Genomic DNA, 21,760 nt, shown 5'->3' on the forward strand with positions numbered 1-21,760 from the left:
ACTCACTAATGATGAGTGGTTGAGCAGGTCATTTATTTTTCAGGGCCTTGGTTTTTCCCCACATAAAATGAGAAAGTTGAACCAAAGCATTTGTAGGCCCCTTTATGTCCCTAATATTCTATTACCTCTGTGACTAAAGACTCAGAAATATTCCTTTAGATGAATAAAAACAAAAAAAGAATCTAAAAATGCATTTACTTTCTTTTTCCCTCTTCCTTTTCCCCTCCCTCATCTCATCCTTCCTTCCTCCCAATATCACTAAGGCCTTGTTGGCATACAGCAAAGACTGTAGTTTTTGAGGGATTTACCGAAATTGCTGTCATCACTTATCAATTAATTACATTAATTCAATGGTTTCCCTTAACCAAAAATAATCAAAGTATTCATGACATTGTTCTTTTCCCTAGTAATTGAAATCTGAAGAGCATACAATAAAGACAATATTTTCTAAAATAAAAAGATTATATTGGCCTGATCCTGCTTCTTCCTTCTGAAAAATCTTGAAATAGCTCATCAGAAATAGAACTCTTTGGAAAAGATAAAATCACCAGAAAGTGTGTAACGGGTGCTGAAGAATATGTATGTGAGGTTTACTAGCACCACCTTCTGCTATTTTCAAAACAATGCAAGATATGATCTGCAAATAGTGCCATTTTGGTTTTAAGCAGCTCCATTTTGGTAATGGAATGTTGTGGTTTTTCAGTTATGAGCACTGAGGAAAGGTCTTGAAATGTTAGTGCTGTGCCTTTCTTTCCTGCCTGAGAGTTTCATGTAGAAAGCAACTTGGCAGGCGAAGGGAGAAAGTTCAGGAAGGGTGGGCAAAGATAACCTCTTTGGGGAGGGTATGTTTCAGATGAACATTGATTAATGAGGGGTTAGTTACGCAAAGACACTTGGAAAGAAGAGCTAGAGGAAACAGAAAGTGCAGAAGCTCTCAGGCAAGTGCCATTTTCGTGCTCTATAAAGATGGCCAACGATGTCATCTCTGCGGGCTCAGGGGTGGGATGCCTCCGTCACTAAGGAGGTGATGGGGTCCTACAGCCTGACACACAGTAAGTGCTTAATCAAGAAATGCTTCTTTTCTTTGATACATTACATTAAAAAAAATGTTTATGGGGTGGCCGAGTGGCTCAGTTGGTTAAGAGCGTGAGCTCTGAGCAACAGGGTTGCCGGTTTCATTCCCACATGGGCCAGTGAGCTGCACCCAAGCTGAGCTGCCGCTGAGCTGCCAACAGGTGGCAGGATGGCTCAGCTGGTGAGAGCATGTGCTCCTAACAACAAGGTTTCCAGTTCGACTCCCACATGGGATGGTGGGCTCCGACCACCCGCAACTAAGATTGAACACAGCACCTTGAGCTGAGTGGCCAAGAGCTGCTGACGGGCAACGGGATGGCAACTGGACTTGGAGCTGAGTTAGCTGCGCTCTCCACAACTAAGATTGAAGGACAACAACTTGGCTGTTCCCCTTTCCCAATTCCCCAACACTGTTCCCCATCCCTAATTCCCCAGTAAAATCTTAAAAAAAAATGTTTATTACAAATTCACAAAGAGTTTATTATAAACGGCCCACCCTTCACACCTCCAGTCCTGCTTCCCAGTGCAACAATTCTTATAAGTTTTCAGTTTTTTGGCAGTTACTATACATATCTTTGAGTAACATGCTACTAATGTTATTTTTCAAATATTAATCATAGATATTATCTATTTACTTCCTACAATGACAGATCAGCATTTAGCTCAACAGAGAGTTATGGTAATTTATTCTTTCTCTGCTGGCTACCTTTGCACCTATAAATAATAAACTTCCACGTCCTGTTCTTTCATCTCTGACTCCCGCTTTGTAAGATTGAGATATTATAGCCACAACCTTTCCTGTTGCTTTTCTTCCTCCACTTTTCCCTCCATGTCTCTGCTGGCTAGAACCTTCTATGCCTTACAGAATCTAATTCTATTTGAGCATGTTCTACAGGGCCCTCTAAGATCTAGGCCTGCTTTTTGCATCTCCTGACATTAGCCATTTTAGCTCTACTCACAGTCACACTTCTTCCTTACAGTTTTGGGAAACTTTTGTGTGCTCTTGTCTTTTTTCTCATTGCCTTATAGGTTTTCATTGCCTGGAATGGCCTCCCTTTGCAATTCACTGGCAAATCTTATTCATTTTAGCCTATATGCCACTTTTAGAAATCTCCCATGGTAGATGCCATTTATTAAATCAAAAAATATTTACTGAATGGCTGTTATGTGCAAGGCACAGTTGTAGGTGTCAGGGCTACAGTGGTCCAAGACAGACATTAATGAGCTTGCATTCTAGTCACTTAATAAGCAGGCCTAATATAAATAACCACCATCATGAAAACTACTATGCATCAGGACTGTATTAAATAACTCACACATGCTATTTTAGTTTTCACAACTTTATGAGACTCAAAGAAGTTAAAAATCCTGTCTGAGGTCACTTGCTATAAGTGGCTGAGCTTGCACTCAAACTTAAATCTGACTTCAGAGGTGCTACTCTTTCTTTTTTTTAAGATTTTTATTGGGGAATTGTGGGGATGGGAAGTGCTGGGGAATTGGGGGAAGGGAAACAGAGAAGTTGCTGTCCTTTTGTTCTTCAGTCTAGTTGTGGAGGACATTGCTTCACTGGCCCAAGTTGGCACCGTCATTATGCTCTTCCTGGACAAGGCAGATTAGCAGCCGGCTTCTGGACGGCTGCTCACGGCATTTGCTGGCTGCTCATGCTGGCTGCTGGCTACACATGGTAGCCCCTGGCAACCCACTGCAGCAGGGGCTGCAGCCTATGACTTAGCTGTCGCCGGCGGACTCACCGCAGCCCAGCTCCAGGTTGAGCTGTTGTTCAGCATCTTAGCTATAGAGGGCAGTGTCACTGGCCCTTAGATGAGGGATCCAAACCAGGGCCCTCTGGGTCCCAAGCCAGCTCTTAACCATCGCGCCACTCGGCCGGCCCAGAGGTGCTACTCTTAAGCTATACTCACCCTGCTATTATCAGTTCTTGTACACTTCTATCATAGCATTTGTCATATTGTTTGGAAATTGTGCATGGGGTTCCTCATATAAACCACGAGACATTAAAAAAACGTGTGACTGTTCTCAATTTTCTCAGGATAGCACAGAAGTAGTACAATTCTAGATGCACAAGAAAGAAATTAATATATTACATGCAATGGATGCCTTAAGGAATTAGGGATTAATTCTCCCTGGAATCCTAGATTGAGAAAGGCTGCTTTTAGACTAAAGGTTTCATAAGAGTAGAGACATTTGACGTGTACAGATGCTTGATAAATATATTTTTTAAATCTGTTATTCAAGCCTTTGTAATCAATATATACTCATTTTTTTGGACTGAAAAACTAGCTACCTTAGTCCTGTTTTTGGGGGTGGCTTTACAATAGGAGTTATGTACTCAGTGTTCTTTTAATATAATTCCAGGTGTGTTGGGTTCACACTTTGAGAGGCAGCCAAATGCAGTGGTTAACTGCATAGACTCTGGAGTCAGGTGACCCAGATTCCAATTCCAATTCCACTGTTTACTGATTATACAAATTTAAGAAGTTACTATTTAACACATGCCAGGTGTTGTACTTTTATAAACATTTTACAAATATGACCTGGTTTAAACTTTTAACACCTTTATATAGTAGATAACCTTTACCTTCCTGAATAGCTCCATGCCTCACTTTCCTCCTCTGTTAATTGGGGATAATAACAAAATATCTCATAGGATTACTGTTAGGATTAAATGAGTATAAAGTGCTTAGAATAGTACCTGCCATATAGAAAGTTAACTATTGCTACCAGTAGAGGCTGTGACCAGGGCAGGAAACCAGCTTGATGTAACTTAATCTTTTCATCTTATGCTCACTTCAAGGGCACAGATAGAATTGTTTTAAATGGGGACTAAATCTTAAGCATCTCCCAATCAAGTTGGCTCTGTTTTCCTAAGGAAACACTCGGTGGCTGCTGCTGAAATGGAAAACGTAGGACAAAATACCTCTGAAATCTATCCAGTTTTCTGCATCTGCTCTGCCATCTCCCAAGTCCACATTATTATCATGTCTTGCAGGGATGGCTGCAGCAGCTTCATAACTGGCTTAACAGCATCTTCCTCGGCTGCCTCCATTCTCTGCTCCAGGAGATCAACCTTTTTAAAACAGAGGCCAACTCGTCCCTCTCTTCCTCTGCGCTGCCTACGGAGGTGGCGCTCATCTTTTACTCTGTATCATGGCTGCCCTCAGACCACTCGTGAAGCCCAAGATCGTCAAAAAGAGGACCAAGAAGTTTATCCGGCACCAGTCAGACCGATATGTCAAAATTAAGCGTAACTGGCGGAAACCCAGAGGCATTGACAATAGGGTGCGCAGGAGATTCAAGGGCCAGATCTTGATGCCCAACATTGGTTATGGGAGTAACAAGAAAACAAAGCACATGCTGCCCAGTGGCTTTCGGAAGTTCCTGGTCCACAATGTCAAGGAGCTTGAAGTGCTGCTGATATGCAACAAATCTTACTGTGCTGAGATTTTTCACAACGTCTCCTTCAAGAACTGCAAAGCCATTGTGGAAAGGGCAGCCCAGCTGGCCGTCAGCGTCACCAATCCCAATGCCAGACTGCGCAGTGAAGAAAATGAATAGACAGCTTGTGTGCAAATTGTGTTTTAATAAAACCATAAAATTCTTCCATCTGGCTTTTCTGCCCTGGGGGGAAAAAAAACAGGCAAACTGGATTGTACAGTGCTCAGACTTAGTCCAGTGGTTTCTCATGGTTCCTAGAATAAGGACCCAATTCAGTCGCTTAGCTAAGTCTTGTAGAATCTGGCCTTTGCCTGTCCCTTCCCATGGTCTCCCCCTTCCAGGCACATCAGCCTTCACTCATTGTTCAACAAATCTGTCTTGATCACCATGTACTTATAGAGTCACGGAGGATGCATCAATGACCAAGAGAAGCAGAGTTCTTAGACTCATGGAACTTAAACTTTAGGAGGCAAGGGAACAACAATGACAACACCAGACAAATATAAATTGCTAGTGGTAATATGTATGAAGATGGAATTGAGCCTGTAAATAAAAAAGAAAGCCCACTTGAGATAAGATGGTCAGGAAGTTTTCTCTAAGAAGGTAATATTTTAGATGAGATCTAAAGGAGGACGAGAAGTGAGCCATAGAATGAAGGGGGAAGAGAGAACTCATGTGGAGGGAATAAATTATGCAAAGGTTCATACACTGGAAAGAACCTGGTGTGTTTGAGGTATGCAGAGCAGGTCAACTTACTGCATAAAGTTAAGGGGAGTGAGGTTGGCAGGTACCTGATGGTGCGGGGCCTGGCTGTCCGCTACAAAGAATTAGAAAAAATTTTCCCTCAATTTTTTATGTTAGAAAACCTCAAAGTTATTTTAACAAGTTGAAAGAGTGGCATAATGTACACCGGTATACTTTTTATTTAGACCCACCAATTATTAACTTTTTGCCACATTTGCTTTTTTTGTTCTATCCTCTGTTTTTTCTATTCTTTTGTTCTCTCTCACATTCTCTGTATTTTTTTTTGCCAAATCTCTTGAAAGTAAGTTGTAGATGTTGTGACACTTTGCTGCTAAATAATGAAGCAAGTATCTTCCAAAAACAAAGACATTCCACAGTCACAAATTATCACATGCAAAAAAATTAATACTGATTCAGTATCATCTAATAAGTAGTCCATATTTAAATTTCTCCAATTGTCCACAAAATGTCTTTCATACTGACTTCTTTGAAATCTATGAGCCAATAAAGATTCATGAATTTCATTTAGCAATGTTTCTTTGTCTCCTGACTAAAGCAATTCTCCACCTGTTTTTGTTTTCCTTTTTCCCCTAACAGTGACAGTGACATTTTTGTCTTATAAAATGTTATACATTCTTTTTTTTTTTTCTGTTTCCTCATGATTAGATTCAGGTTAAACATTTCTGGCACAAATAGTATCAGGTGATAGATTGTCCCATTATTGGTGATGCTAAGTTTCCTCACTTGGTTAAGGTATGTCTAATAAATCTCTACATTGTAAAATGACCTTTTCCCTTTTTAATTAAGAATTAATTTCTAGGGTGATTCTTTGAGATTTAACGTCCTGTTTCCCCACAAACTTTCGGCCAATGGTTTTAACATCTTTCATCCATTGTAGCATTCATTGATAAACCTTACCTATATTTACTTCTGCATTGGGAATTGCAAAGTGGGGGTTTTCTATTTATTATTCCTTTTGCATTCATTAACTGACATTTTTGTGTAATGAAGAGCTTTTCATTTTTATTTGCTTTCCCCGTCTCTCAGGAAGAGGACTTAAAAAGAATTAAATCACTTTTAACCTATTACAATCATTATTCTTTTGGATGCTCAAATTGTTCAAAACATGGTCAGTGAAAGTCCTTTTAAGCCAGGTCCAGTGTCCTTTTGATATGACCCCATTAAACGCTAAGGATTTCTTGACTTTTTGACAATACTGTTCCAGCCTCACTTTGTAATTTTCCTGCTCCTGACCTAAAGTCAGCCTTCTCTCCAAGGAGTACTGGTTCCTTTTAGTGATTTAGAAGCCATTTAGGTGGTTTGGTGCTAAGTACGCTCATTGTTATTGGGGTGTCAGGGCTCAATGTCTCTAGTCCCTCTCAATGGACCCAATTAAGATAAACAAACAAACAAATCATGACTTCATTCTACTACCTCCAATTCAAATCCAACACTATGGGGTTCTCCCTTACCTTCTGTAATTCTGTATTTGTTATCTCTCTTTCCCATAGTGAGAACACTGGTTCCAAACAACATGCAACATGAATATATTTACTCATTTACTTTTTCCTATGACACATGAATAATGGTTTCAAAATTCTACCCTAAAACCCCTTTCAACATCAAACCTATTAAACAAAAACATTGATTTCTTGGCACTTGTTTTTTGCTCTTACACTCTTACAATTCATAACTGCAGTACATAAGAGTACTGTGCTCAAGTTAATTGAACAAAATTTTTCTCTGTATAGTTACGCTCACAATTTGATATACAGGTTAGGTTTTCTTTCTTTGTATTAAAATTTAAGGCTTGCTTTTATATCCATTAGTTTAAATTCTTTTGAAAAGCCAAAACTATATTTTTTAAAAAGTTACTCAGATTACTAATCCTTGCAAAACATTCCCATCCCCCTCCCCTATAGGTAACCATTTTCAACTAATTTTCTGATTTATAATTTTTGTATTTATCACTTCAAAAATATGGTAAAATGTGATATATATTCTCATTTCTTACACAAGTTAGTGTACTTTGTGTATTCTCTTGCACTTAACAGTATAAATTATTATTATAAAAACAATTCTTCCCTTAACAATGTAAATACAATTTTATTCTAAAAAGTCATTAAAGGACTTAGGCTGGGGAGTGACATAATCATTTTCATTTTCAGAAGATTAGTTTGGTGACTCTATAAAAAATGGTGTGGAGGAGAGCAGGACCTGAAACAGGAAGACAAGTCGGGAGGTTGTGGTGGTCCGGGCAATGAAAAAGTTAAGGAGTATTTATTTCACTTATAACACCGAAGTACAACAGATATATTTATGAACTGGATGAGGGTGGGGAGGGAAAAAGAGGACTCAGAGGTGATTCTTTTATTTGTCTTGAGTAACTGGGTAGATAACTGGTGGTGTCATTTCCTGAGATGGACATTAGGGAGGAGAGGATTTGGGTTTTGGAGTGAAAAATCAGGTCCCACATTGAATATGTTAAGTTAGAGATACCTGTTATGCATCCAAATGGAGATGTTAAGTGGGTACTTAGATACCTGCATCTAGTTGGAGCTCAAAAGAGGGATCTGGGGAGGATAGGCATCACCTATACAAAGATAGTTGAATCCATGGGAGTTGATGGGGTTGACAAGAGGAAGACTGTAGAGAGAAAAAGGCGGAACTCAGAACCAAGCTCTGAGGGCTCCCATATTTACAGCTTAGATACAAGAGATAGAAAAGCAGACTAAGATGGGTGGCCAATGATGTTAGAAGCAAACATCGAGAGGGTGGCCTTTTGCTGACCCAGAAGCCAAATGAAGAGTGTTTCAAGGCTGAAACATTTAACTGTGTGGATAAAACATTCAATTGTGTGGAATGCTTCCTGGAGCTAGAATAAAATGACAGGGAATCCATTGGATTTTGTATTTATCTTTCCTCCAGGCCTGGCGTTAATGTTCCCATTGCCTGGAATGCTCACCCCCCCCACCATCACCCCCTTATCTTTAAAAACAGAAACAAAACCTAGTTAAATCCTAATGACCCTTGGAGATCTAGATCAAACATTTGCTCAGGTTCCCTGGGACATAATCTTAAGACTCTAAGCACATTTCAAACTACTCACTACAGTTGTAATTTCTCAATGATTTATATGTTTTAACTGGTTGCCTCTCCCACTAGAATGTAAGCTTCCTGAGGGTTAATGTCTGTTTTGCTCTTTCCTCCACTGTTTTCCCAACTCCTAACCTAGTGTTTGGCACATAGCAGGTTTTCAATAAGTATTTGTTGAACAAGAAGGAAATGTAGTCCCTGGAGGGTTCAACAGCTGGTAAAAGCAATAAAGGCATTATGAGGTATGACAGGAAACTTGGATTTAGGGGTAGATTTGCCTGAAGGAGCAATGGAGACTTAGATATAGAGCCTACTAAATACTTGAGTTCCAGCCTGAACAGGAAAAGTTTTTATTTCATCTTTCCTCCTTTCTTCCTTTTTACATCTATTCTTTGTTCATTTTTACTCCTGGTCTTGCATCCTCTTCTGTACTCCAAACTGGCTCACCTCAAATATGATTATTTTGTGGGGAAAGAAGGCGAACCGAATAGGAGATATTGGGTAGTGAGGGAAGGGGGAGGTTATGGGATATATATATACATATATATATACATATATATATATATATATATATATATATATAAAATAAGGGAGACAGTAAGCTCATCAAACTAGGTATGCTACTGAGCAAGTAGTTGAAAGTAAGACCACATGTAAGAGGGTGGGTCTTAAAGTCAATTAGCTGAGTTTAAAGTCCAGCTCCACCATTAATACCCATATGCCTTTGAGCAAATCACTTAACCATATGAACTCAGTTTCCTCCAGATCTGTAAAATGGGGATAACAGTACCTACCTCAAAGGGCTGCTCTCAGGATCAGTAAGACAATGCATTTCATAAGCTTAGCACCATGACTGGCACAAGGTAAACGCTCAATTAACGCTAGCGGTTATTTTTCTTCAAAATGAAGTACAGCAGGGAGAGACGGCCTAAGTAGTAAATGCTTGTCATATGAATGTCATAGCACCACACTCAAGAGAAGACGATCGCTTTTGCAGCAGAGAAGGATGTACTAGCACTTTGGGCACCGCCAAGACCTTGCCTATGCATGAATTTAGATTGTCACAGTACAGCGCCTCGCAGCGGTAGCTGCTTTCTATCTCCATAAAGAGAAAAAAGAAAAAAAAGGAAGAGAGAGAGAAAATGCTTACAAGAATCTATTTTGGGAAACATTTATTTTCGTTCATTGCGGTCGCTGTGGACGACAGGTAGGGTCATGCAGCGAAGAAGGAAGTGACCCTCGGGATGCGGCTCGTTCTAGGTGGCTCTCCCGATGCAGGAGGTGACTAGGCAGCCATTCCTCGACCCGTCCCTAGGAGAGTCGCGGTGCTAAGTGTGGTGGCAGCGGCCTCACCTCGGGGCCTTCGCCACGTCTAGACTGTCTCCATCCAGGATGATATCCAAGATCTGCGTCCCCGCCAACAGAGGGTGGTACACCTTGCATCCACAAGAGAGCGCAGTAGCCCGCACGGCGCGCCCAGCTCCGCTGGAAGCTCCGACTCTCCTCGCGGGACGCCCACCAGCCCCTCCGCCCATTGGTAGCCTGGCGTCCCGAGGTCCGCCCCATTTTGAAAGCCTGGTCCAGGAGCCGGTGGGAAACCTACGTCGCGAGCCTGCGGCGCTCCCTGGCGTCGCTCCGGAAGCCCCGCCCACTCCCAGCGTTCAGTGCGGTGGCCTGGCCGCCATTGTTTGAATTTGAAAACCAAAACTTCGCGGGGCTGTTCTTAGGTTGGGCAGGCCGGGCAACGTTTGCAGGTGAGGAGGTGGCCCGGGTGATGGTGAGAGGAAGGAGATGGGTGACTGCGCACTTATCAGGCCTGAGGCGGGGAAAGGGCTCTGGCAGTGTGAATATCTCCCCACGGGGCTGTTGGAGCCCCTGAGGTTACTCTCAGGAGCTGGGTTGCGGAAAGATGGGGGTGCGCCTAGGCGGGCACCCGGTGCGTGTCGGAGGACTGAGCCTTATTACTTGGGTTAGGGTTTAAATTTCGTCTCCACCGCCCATTAGCTGAGTGACGCAAGGCAATGTATTTAATCTTTGTGGACCTCAGTTTTCTTATTTGTTAAAAAGGGGCAATGATAAAAGTACCTACCTGTTCCAGCTCTTGTGAAAATAAAATGATATGTAAAGTTGTTAGAAACATGCCGATATGTAGCAGTTACTAAATGTTTGCAGTCATTCATATTTTTATTGTTGTTGCTGCTGTTATTGTTGAGGCGCAGGTCTCTATTGCCACACCAGTTTTCCTGAGTCCCCAAAGTGTGCACTTTGCTTGGCAGGTACATGGCCTCTTTTCTGGAGGGAGCCCTGTTGTGGCCGCCTGTGCATTTATTACCAGGCTGCTGACCATCCTGTGGCTTGTTCTTGGGCTTTGCAGTGCCTAGCTTAAGTGGGTGTGTGTGACGAGTGCAATGACTGCTGTCATCGCCCAGGTTAGATTTCCCTCATCTCATTTCACCTCTTGCTTCAGTGATTCCTGCTTGACGCAACTCTAATCTTCTTTGCTGAAGAACTAGTTGACACACGTTCATGCCTTCAGCAATCCTTGCTGAACTGAAGGTGATCAAATTCAGGTTTATGTCTTTTAAAACAAGGTAGCATGTTTACCCAGAAGAAGCGTGGCACTGTATACATTTTATTAGATATCTGAGACCCAACACTTCAAGTTGCAAACTCATCAATTAGTTATGAAGACTTTTTTTGAGGCTATGTTTTGTTGATGACATTCATAAACCTCATTCAGTAGCAGATTTTTGGTTTTTTTTCACTAGTCTTCAACCATGGAATCTCACTGGAGGGAATATAAAGACACAGTTTTTCAGTCATGGCAACAGCTTTCTGAAATGAGAAATGAGGTCTTCAGCCCTGCTGTTGCTAAAGATAATATCACTAAAAAGTAGGACCAATTTTTTTTTTCCGGAATAGAGGATTTTATTATTTAAGTCACTCGATGGCGTTTTTATCACTCATACATCTCTGAATTTATTGTAGGGGATACAAAGTAGTATAAAACAGTCCTTGCCCTTGAGAAATTTCTTGTCTAGTTAGGGAGGCCACACATAGGTAAAATTTAACTAAAAGTACAGGGTGACAGTACACCTCAACAATTTTATAATTGTTAAGAAACAGTGTATTCATTGAAAACAGAGCACATGAACAAGTAGAATCTATAACCTTTTTTTTTTAAGATTTTTATTGGGGAATTGGGCAGATGGGAACAGTGCTGGGGAATTGGGGGAAGGGGAACAGACAAGTTGCTGTTCTTTTGTTCTTCAGTCTAGTTGTGGAGCACGTTGCTTCACTGGCCCATGTTGGCACCATCATTGCACTCTTCCCTGGTAAGGCACATCAGTCGCCGGCTTCTGGACTGCCGCTCACTGAGGCTGCTGGCCGCTCATGCTGGCTGTTGGCTACACACGGTAGCCATGGCAACCCACCTGCCATCACTGGCGACTCATGGCAGCCCAGCTCCAGGTTGAGCTGTTGTTCAGCATCTTAGCTGTAGAGGCCAAGTGTCACTGGCCCTCATGTGGGATCCGAACCGGGGCCCTCTGGTGTCCCAAGCCAGTTCTTAACCATCGTGCCACTCGGCCAGCCCTATAACCTTACTTTTTTTAAAAAGGTACAGATATTTTTAATTCATTAATTTTATAAAAGATTTATCAACACTTTTTTGGGAGGAATTGAAACAAAAATTAATAGAGGGCAAAGAATGAAGCTTACCTTCCAGTTTCCTGGGCATTTCCATGAAATCTGAGTCATGAAATGTCATGCCAGTATTTTCACATTTTTGCAAGTGTTTCCCCTATGTTCTAGATCAGTGGCTATGTTTTACTCTAAATTAAGATACCCTTTTTCTTCATTTTCACCCATAAGTTACATGTTTGAAATATTGTATCAAACTGCATTTAAGTAACTTCCTCATTTTCATGACATCACTGATTATACAATAAAAACAAAAGCAGTAAAGATATTAAACTTGTTTGGTTGTATGGCTGGTTGATCATGTACTTTATTGGGCCTTGTTGAAGGTAAATGTATAATTTCTTTAGTCTTTTTTGCAATTTACGAAAATCAAAAACAACCTGTTGTATTGCGTTTGGGGATTTCAGGGCTTATCAAGGAAAAAGATATGACACAAAGTGGCAGGAGCACACAAGGAGCTTTATTGGGGTAGCATTTTGACAGGTTGCATGCAAGAGAAGTCCCATAGCATGAAACCTGCCAGAGACTAGAGTGAAGGGCCACGAGTTAGAAGGGTGAGGGCATGAGAACAAGGAAAAGGGAGAGGAGAATCAGAAAGGGGACTTAAAGTGTCTAAGTGATGTTGTCAGCAGCACAGCATGGAGTCCCTGGGTTAGAACTCCAAAGGGCAGAGTGGCGTGGGGTCTTTATAGCCCTGGGTTTTATCTGTGGATAGCAGGATGCAGTTTCATGGGATGTGCAAAGGAGTTAAGCTCTGAATGGCTAAAAATAAGCTTATTTGAGTATATTAAAACAAATGGAAGTGTAAAACTCGAGTTAGCACCTCAGTGGGTTTTTGAACTAACATTTCTGGCCTGCTGTGAAGAGCTAAACGACATAGTACGAATATACAGGTGCCATCTTTGGCTCATTTATAGAACACCTGTGGATGCCGATTACTACTTTCCTGAGTCAGGAACCCAATTTTGGGAGTCACTGTTCTGGATATTTCGTATATGTACTCTCAAAGAACAGCTGGGTGCTCTCTTTCTCCCTGATTTTATGACATCTAGTAATTCTCAGTAAATATTTGAATGTTAATATTTTTTCAGTTAAGGTTACCCCTAAGTTTACCTTTAAGTTTGGTAACTTGATGTTTCATTTAGTTTTAATAGTTTACTGATGCATTATTCCATATTCACCTTTAATTTTTAAGATTTATGATGTGTCAGGTACTGTTTTGAATATGTTCATATACATTAAATTTCCCTTTACACTTGCATTACTTAGAAGAATTCAGTTGAAAGTGTCCGGGTAACTAAGTTTAACTCCTAAAAGCTAAAACATTGTGTATATGTAAAGTTCTCCAGAAGACACTAAATAACTAAAATAACACAAGGTATTTACTCCACCCTTCCTGTTTGATTTCTGAGAGGATTTCAGGCAGACATATAAATGTTTTATATTGTCTTACTTTGTGGATTACCTTTGCTCATGAAGTCTCTTGCTGAATCTATTCATAGGTTGGGTCATATGAATAATAGTGGTAGGCTGTCTCCAATAAAGCAGTCTAATATTTTCCCTCTCTGGAAATCTAGTTATACAGGGGGAAGTGTTGAGTAGGACTCAGACTTTTTAAACTATGGGTGGCTTACATGTTGATTTATTAAGGATGTCTAAAGAAATTGCTGTTATTCTTGCAGAATGGAATCTAATTTAAATCAAGATGGAGTGCCTAGACCATCATATGTTGTTAGTGCTGATCCAGTTGCAAGGCCTTGGGGAATAAATTTTGACAGCATTAAGCTTGATCTCTCTCGTGAATTTTCCTTAGCTGCTTCAAGCACTGAGGTAAGTACAAGAAAAATATTATGTTGATTATCATGATTGAGTGGAAATTTGTATGGCACACATACACTTGCAGACAGGTACAACTAGAGCAGAGATCTCCAAACTTTGTAGGCTTAAGGCAACCTTCTGAAGGGGACCACAGTCTTGCCACCTCAAGATGAACCTTTTGGGATATTGATTTTAAGCTGGTTATTAAGAGACAAAAGCTAAGAATGGCTTTTACATTTTTAAATGATTGAAGAAAAATCCAAAGAACCTTTGACCCTCCCCGTTTCAAACCTAAGGTAATTCAGATGGAGAGGCCTGCTTTAGGAAGGGAATCTTAAGATACTCACCTTAAGGATTTTCACCTTAACCTAATTTGAATTAAGTATGATAGATAGGAAGGATATAAGCAGGGACCTGTTAGCTAGACCCTTCTCTGTCCCATTGTTTCTGGGTTGCCTAGCAGGAATTTGTTTGCTACAGAGTCTATTTCCCCTTTGAAATCCTTGTTCTCTTCTCCTTTTTCTGTAATGTAAGACTGAACTGCCCGATGCCTCTGAGGTTTTCATATTCTTATAGACTCTCAAATGTACATTCATATAATAAACTTGGACATTTTCTCCTGTCAGTTTGTCTCTGTTAAGTCGATTGTTAGCCCAGTTAGAAGAACTTAGAAGGTGGAAGGAAAATTTTCTTTTTAGCCCCCACACTTCTTATCTTAATAACTAACTGTGACCTAACCTAGTAGCCATTTAAAAAAAAATTTAAGTAAAAAAGAAAAACAATTTTAACTTCATTCTTCTATTATCACAGTTATTTATTAATGGGGTATGTGTACCTTTTGGGCACTGTACAATTGCTCAAGCTTTGGAATCAGGTTAAACATTGCCGCCCTTATTTCCTGTTCTTCATTGTTTTAGGGGAATACTTTTTTGTCACAGTAACTACTGAAAATTTCATCTTCACGAAGATATATAAAAAAAAAAAATAGGGCCGGCCGAGTGGCTCAGTTGGTTAAGAGCTCGCTCAAGAGTTTGAGCTCTGAGCAACAGCGGTTCGAGTCCAGCCCGAGCTGAGCAGCCGCTGAGCTGCCAATAGGTAGCAGGATGGCTCAGCTAAAAAAAAAAAAAAATAGTGTGATCTAGTATTGAAACTGTGGACTAGTTTGAGCCAATAGTTCATGGTATTCAACATATGTCAGGTAGTATTGTTACTGTCTCAAAAATGTAAAACACTCCACTATGCTTTCAGGAATTTCAGGCCTTAGTTTAAAAAATAATAGATTTTGTAAGTTAAAATAATTCAGTAGTATTTAAGAAATAAAAGTCCTTCTACCACCCTCCTCCCTACTACTGTAATGTTTGCTGTGTGCCTTTGTAGACTTTTTCTTGTAATTTACTTTTCAGTTCATTTATATTCTGTTTGTTACCTTCTGGATTGTTAATTTTGATGCTTTAGAGAGATGGACTAACCCAGTTTATAAAGAATGATGGGCAGGGAAAGAGGAGTATAGGGAATATAGACAAAAGAATAATATTTAATACTCACGATGTGCTAGGCTCTTTAACGTTGGCTCATTTAATAATCATAAATAAAAAAAAGAAGGGAGGAAGGGATAACTGCCTCTTGGTATATAATGGAATCATACCCTACGTATGTAGCCTTTTGTATCTACCTTCTTTCACTTAACACAAAGGTCGATAAACAATGGCCCTCTGTTTGCATTGCCTGTTTTTGTAGTGCTCACAAGCTAAGAATGGTTTTTACATTTTTAAATGGTTGAAGAAAAATAATAAGAAGAATGTTTGGTGACATGAAAATTGTATGGAATTTAAACTTCACTGTCCATAAATAAAGTTTGTTACATATTAGCCATACCCACTGGTTTTCTTTCTAGGTCTGCTTTTGCACTATAATGGCAGAGTTGAGTAGTTGTGGCAGAGACTGCGGGGCCTGTAGAACCTAAAATATTAACTATCTGGCTCTTTACAGAAAAAAACTTGCTGACTCCTGACTTAGCAGAGTGTTTTTGAGATTTATCATGCATCATGTATCAGTAATTTGTTAGTTTTTATTGCTAAACAGTAGCCCATTGTGCAGATATATCACATTTCTATTTACATTACAATTTGGTAGACATTGGATGGTTTCCATTTTTAGGCCCTGAAAAATAATGCTGCTGTTAACATTCATGTGCAAGCCTCTCTATGAACTTGTGTTTTCTTTTCTTTTGGTTAAGTACTTAGGACTAGAGATTGTGGGTCAGTGAAAAGTGCGTATTTGTTCATAAGAAACTGCCAAACTGAATGTCTCCATCACCCATAAAAGTTTCTTTGTGCTTCTTTGTAATTCCTCCCTCACATCACATCTCCAAGTAACCACTGATCAGTGTTCTGCCAGTATAATTAATTTGCACTTTCTAGAATTTTATATAAATGGAATCATAAAGTTATGTGCTTTTTTTTGGGGGGGGTGCAGCTCTCGTTTCATTCAGCATAATTATTTTGAGTTTCATGCATGTTGTATGTAAAAAGTAGGTCATTCCTTTTTACTGTCCATGGTATAGATACGCCACAATTTGTCTATCCATTCACTTGCTGGTAGACATTTGTGCTTACTTTGGCCACTACAAACAAAGCTATGAACATTTATGTACAGATTGTTATATGCACATATATTTTTCTTTTTTTTTTTTTTACAGATTTTTTATTGGGGAATTGGGGGAGGGGAACAGACAAGTTGCTGTCCTTCTGTTCTTCAGTCCAGTTGTGGAGGATGTCGCTTCATTGGCCCGTGTTGGTATTATGATTGCGCTTTTCCTGGCTGAGGCAGATGGGTTGCTGGCCATTGGATGGCTGCTTACAGTGGCTCAAGGCAGCTCAGGAAAGCCCACGCCCCCTGCCAGCCAGCCCCACTGCAGCCTATGCTCACGGTAGCCCAGCTCCAGGTCGAGCTGTTGTTCACCATCTTAGCTGTAGAGGACGCAGCATCACTGGCCCTCCTGTGGGATCCAAACCGGGGCCCTGCTGCTCAGAGCTGGCGTCCCAAGCTGACTCCTAACCAATGTGCCACTTGGCTGGCCCCTTTGGCCCATTTTTAAATCAGGTTGTTTGTGTTCTTATTGTTGAGTTTCTTTGTATATTTTGGATAGCAGTCCTTTATTTGATATATTGTTTGCACATATTTTCTCCAAGTCTGAGGCTTGTTTTTTCATTCTCTTAATAATATCTTTCAAAGAGCAGAAATTTTTAATTTTAACGAAGCCCAGCTTATCAATTATTTATTTCATGGATTATGCCTTTCGGCTTGAATCTAAAAAGTGATTGCCAAACCCAAGGTCATCTAGATTTTCTAGGACTTTAATAGTTTTTTCATTTTACATTTAGGTTTGTATCCATTGTGAGTTAATTTTTGTGAAGGATATGATAAGGTCTGCCTAGATTTTTTTGCATGTGGATGTCCAGTCATTCCAGCACCATTTGTTGAAATTACTCTCTGCTCCACTGTATTGCCTTTGCTTTTACAAAGGTCAGTTGCCTATATTCATAGGACCTATTTCTGGGCTCTATATTGTGTTCTATTGATTGATTCTGTTCTTTTGCCAACCCCACACTGTCTTGATTACTGTAGCTTTTTATACTATGTCTTGAAGTCAGGTAATGTCAGTCTTCCAACTGTGTTCTCCTGCATTTTTATTTTGGCCATTCTGGGTAGTCTTTATTTTTAGCCATTCTAATAGGTACGTATTGGTATCAAATTGGTATTTGCATTTACCTAATAGCTGGTGATGTTAAATATGTTTTCATGTGCTTAGCTGCCATTTGTGTATGTTGGGTGAAGTGTCAATTTAAATATTTTGCCCATTTAAAAAAATTGGGTTGGTGGTTTTCTTATTGAATTTTAAGTGTTCTTTATATTTTCATGATACAACGTTTATCAGATATGTCCTTTGCAAATATTTTCACCCAGGCTATGGCTTGCTTTTCATCCCTTTGTATTTTTTGAAGAGCAGAAGTTTTCAATTTTGAGGAAGTCCATTTTATCAGTTTGTTCTATTAGGGGTTGTGCTTGGCTGTTGTATCTAAGAAATCTTTGCCCAACTCAAGACTACAAAGGTTTTCTTCTGTATTTTCTTTTACAAGTTTTACATTTAGTAGGTTTATGATCCATTTTGAATTAATTTCTATATACAGTGTGAGGTGTGTATCTAAATTTTTTTTTTTTTTGCATATAGATATTCAGTTGTCATCCCAGCACAATTTGTTGCAAAAAGCTATTCTTTCTGTACTGCATGTCCTTTGCACCTTTGTCATAAATCAGATGTCCTTAGATGTGGGGGATTATTTCTGAAAATTCTGTTTCATTGATCTAGTTGTCTTTTTGCTAACACTCCACTATTTTGATTATTTAAAATTAATGTTGAAATAAGGTAGTGTTAGCCCACCAGATTACTTTTTTTAAGAGTTGTGATTGCATTCAATCTGTAGAACAGTTTTGGAAGAATCGACATTTTAACAATATTGAGTCTAGCAAGCAGTGAACAAGGTGTGTGTTATCTCCATTTATTTTGGTCTCTAATAGCAGTGTTTTGTAGTTTGCAGTGTATAGGTCTTTTACATCTTTTGTCAGATTTATCCCTAAATATTTCATAATTTTTTTTTAAGATTTTTTTTTTAATTGGGAAATTGGGGGGATGGGAACAGAGCTGGGGAATTGGCGGAAGGGGAATAGACAAGTTGCTGTCATTTTGTTCTTCAGTCTAGTTGTTATTTCATAATTTTTGATGTTTCAAATGGTATTGCTTTTTAAAATCAATTTCTGACTCTTCTCAGTTTATAGATAATTTATTTTGCATATTGATCTTGTATCGTGCTTTATTGCTAAACTCATTTACTAGTTCTAGTAACTTTTTTGTAGATTCTGTTGGGTTTTTGTACGTAGATGTTCATGATGTCCATGAATAAAGACAGCTTTCTTTCTTTCTAATCTGGATGCTTTTTCTTCCTTTCTTTTCTTTTTTTTCCTCCTTTTCATTTCTTTTTTCTTCTCTTTTTCTTTCTCTTCTCTTTTCTTTCTTTTTTTCCCCCCGATTACATTGGTCAGAACATCTAATACAGTGTTGAATAGAAGCGGTAAGAGCAGAAAACCCTGTCTTGCTACTCAGATTCAATCTTCTTCAGTTAGGTATGATGTTAGCTGTAGGTTTTTCGTAAATGCCCTTTATCAGGTTAAGGAAGTTCCCTTCTATTCCAGTTTGCAGAAAACTCTTACTATGAATGGATGTTGATATGTCAAATTCACATCATCATTCAAATGCTTATTTTGCATCTATTAGAGATAAAAAGTTTCTTTTCATGTTTTTTTAAAGATTTTTATTGGGGAATTGGGGGGATGGGAACAGCACCAGGGAATTATTGGGGGAAGGGGAACAGACAAGTTGCTGTCATTTTGTTCTTCAGTCTAGTTGTGGAGGACGGTGCTTCACTGGCCCAAGTTGGCACCATCATTGCATTCTTCCCGGGTGAGGTAGATCAGTCACCGCTTCTGGACGGCCGCTCACAGCGGCTGAAGCTGCTCACGCTGGCTGCTGGCTACACACAGTAGCCCATGGCAACCCACCTGCTGTCGCAGGCGACTCATGGCAGTCCAGCTCCAGGTTGAGTTGTTGTTCAGCATCTTAGCTGTAGAGGGCAGTGTCACTGGCCCTCATATGTGGGATCCGAACCGGGGTCCTCTGGCATCCCAAGCCAGTTCTTAACCATCGTGCCACTCGGCCAGCCCCCAAGCCAGTTCTTAGCCATCGCGCCACTCAGCTGGCCCCCTAATTAATTTTTGAGTGCTTAATTGACCTTGCATTCCTGCAATAAACCATATTTGGTTAGGATATATTATTTTTTATTAACATTTTATTAGGGAATTTTTGCACTACCTTAATTAGGGATATTGTGTAATTTATTTGATGACATCTTCATCACTTTGTGGTTTCAAGGTATGTCACACTCAGAATTAGTTAAAGAAGTGTACTTTATTTTCTTAAAGAGATTGTCTACTATTTATTTGTATTATAACCTTAAATATTTGAGAGAATTTAACAGTGAATTTCTAGGGCTTGGAGTTTTTTTGTGGAATTATTTTATTTGAATGTATTGGGCTGTCGGAAAAGTCATGATGCATTTTTGCAACGAAAAACTTAGGAAAAAAATACATCATGACTTTTCCGACAATCTAATAAATTAAATTTCTTTAATAAAGGTTTATTCTGGGGCCGGCCAAGTGGCGCATTGGTTAAGAGCTGGCTTGGGATGCCAGAGGGCCCCGGTTCGGATCCCACATATGAGGGCCAGTGACACTGCCCTCCACAGCTAAGATGCTGAACAACAGCTCAACCTAAATCCGGGCTGCCATGAGTCACCAGCAATGGCGTAGGCTGCAGCTCCTGCTGCAGTGCGTTGCCATGGGCTAACATGTGTAGCCAGCAGCCAGTGTGAGCAGCCAGCAGCCGCCAGTGAGCAGCCATCCAGAAGCCGGCGACTGATCTGCCTCGCCCAGGAAGAGTGCAATGATGGTGCCAACTTGGGCCAGTGAAGCGAAGTCCTCCACAACTAGACTGAAGAACAAAAGGACAGCACTTGTCTGTTCCCCTTCCCCAAATAATTCCCCAGCGCTGTTCCCATCCCCCAATTCCCCAATAAAAATCTTAAAAGAAAAATAAAAATAAATAAAGGTTCATTCTGATTTTCTAGTTCTCAGGTCTTTTTCACTCAGTTGTGTTTTTCAAATAATTGTTTCCTTTTTACTTTTAAAAATAATTTTAAACATTTCTTTAAAATTATTTTAAAAAATTAACTAGGCTCATTTCTTCCCCAAAGGGAGGAGTAAAGACAGTGCTATATAGCAAAAATTTTTCAATGCATGATGGAATTGAGCATTTGGGTTAATATACTATTTCAGTTACTTGTGATTTATTCTAGAGTTCTGTTTTAGTGATTTTGAGCCCTGTTATTTGTATTTAATTATAAAGGTTAGGATTTTATGGGGAAAAGGTTCATTGTGAACTTCAAATATAAATATAGAAGGCAGAGGAAATTGAATCTTATATTTTTTTTAAAAAGAGATTTGGTTTTTTTTTAAACAAAATGGTTAAAACAGAAGAATCACTGCATAGAGGTTCTGTATAATCTAAGATTGTTATGTAACAATCAGTCGCTTTAAAGAAAGATAATCTCTGAAAAGCCATATTTTATATTTTTAAAATACAGTTTTTTTATTCTTCATTTTTTAGACAAACACTTTGGAATCCAAAGATTATCTCCAGGTTTGTCTTCGAATAAGACCATTCACACAGTCTGAAAAAGAACATGAGTCTGAGGTTTGTGTTGATTTAATTGGGTTTTACCATTTTACCTTCATTAAATGGGCAAAATACCATTGTTTTTATTTATCATGGAATTTTTGTTTGTTCTAGGGCTGTGTGCATATGCTGGACTCACAGACTGTTCTGCTGAAAGATCCTCAAAGTACTCTCTCTCGGTTAAGTGAGAAAAGTTCTGGGCAGATGGCACAGAAATTCAGTTTTTCCAAGGTAAGTACCCATGTCAAACTAAAGATTTTTCTTTTAGGGGAAAAAATACTTGGCTTAGGCTAAGTTGCTACATATTGTATATAATTAACTCTATGCATCTTGTCTTATGGAACTTAGACCTTAGGCACTAGTATTTTTTTCTTAAGGGTAAGACTCAAATTTCAGATCTATAAATATATATATTGGAAGTGAATAAATCACAGTATAATTCATATATATATATATATTTAAGAAAGATTGTTTTCAGAATTTAGATGAATACTTGTTTGGTTGGGTCAGATTTATATCTTGAGA

At 39.4% G+C, this 21,760-nt stretch overlaps 1 protein-coding gene and 1 pseudogene across 6 annotated transcripts in view; both read left to right on the forward strand.

Annotated features, from left to right (window-relative positions):
- The first annotated feature begins 4,200 nt into the window (after positions 1-4,200).
- On the forward strand, positions 4,201-4,700 carry LOC109376123 (60S ribosomal protein L32 pseudogene; annotated as a pseudogene).
- A 5,341-nt stretch (positions 4,701-10,041) lies between these two features.
- The window catches only part of KIF20B (kinesin family member 20B), a 72,955-nt gene continuing 61,236 nt past the window's right edge, over positions 10,042-21,760 (forward strand). For all 6 annotated transcript variants that reach the window (XM_019631893.1, XM_019631894.1, XM_019631896.1 and 3 more), the window contains exons 1-4: positions 10,042-10,121; positions 13,752-13,899; positions 21,167-21,253; positions 21,350-21,466. In XM_019631893.1, coding sequence (XP_019487438.1) covers positions 13,753-13,899; positions 21,167-21,253; positions 21,350-21,466 — 351 coding nt within the window. In that variant the 5' untranslated portion in view covers positions 10,042-10,121; position 13,752. The remainder of the gene's footprint in view (positions 10,122-13,751; positions 13,900-21,166; positions 21,254-21,349; positions 21,467-21,760) is intronic.

The sequence above is a fragment of the Hipposideros armiger genome, unplaced genomic scaffold, assembly GCF_001890085.2.
Source record: "Hipposideros armiger isolate ML-2016 unplaced genomic scaffold, ASM189008v1 scaffold_1051, whole genome shotgun sequence".
Classification (NCBI taxonomy): Eukaryota; Metazoa; Chordata; class Mammalia; order Chiroptera; family Hipposideridae; genus Hipposideros; species Hipposideros armiger.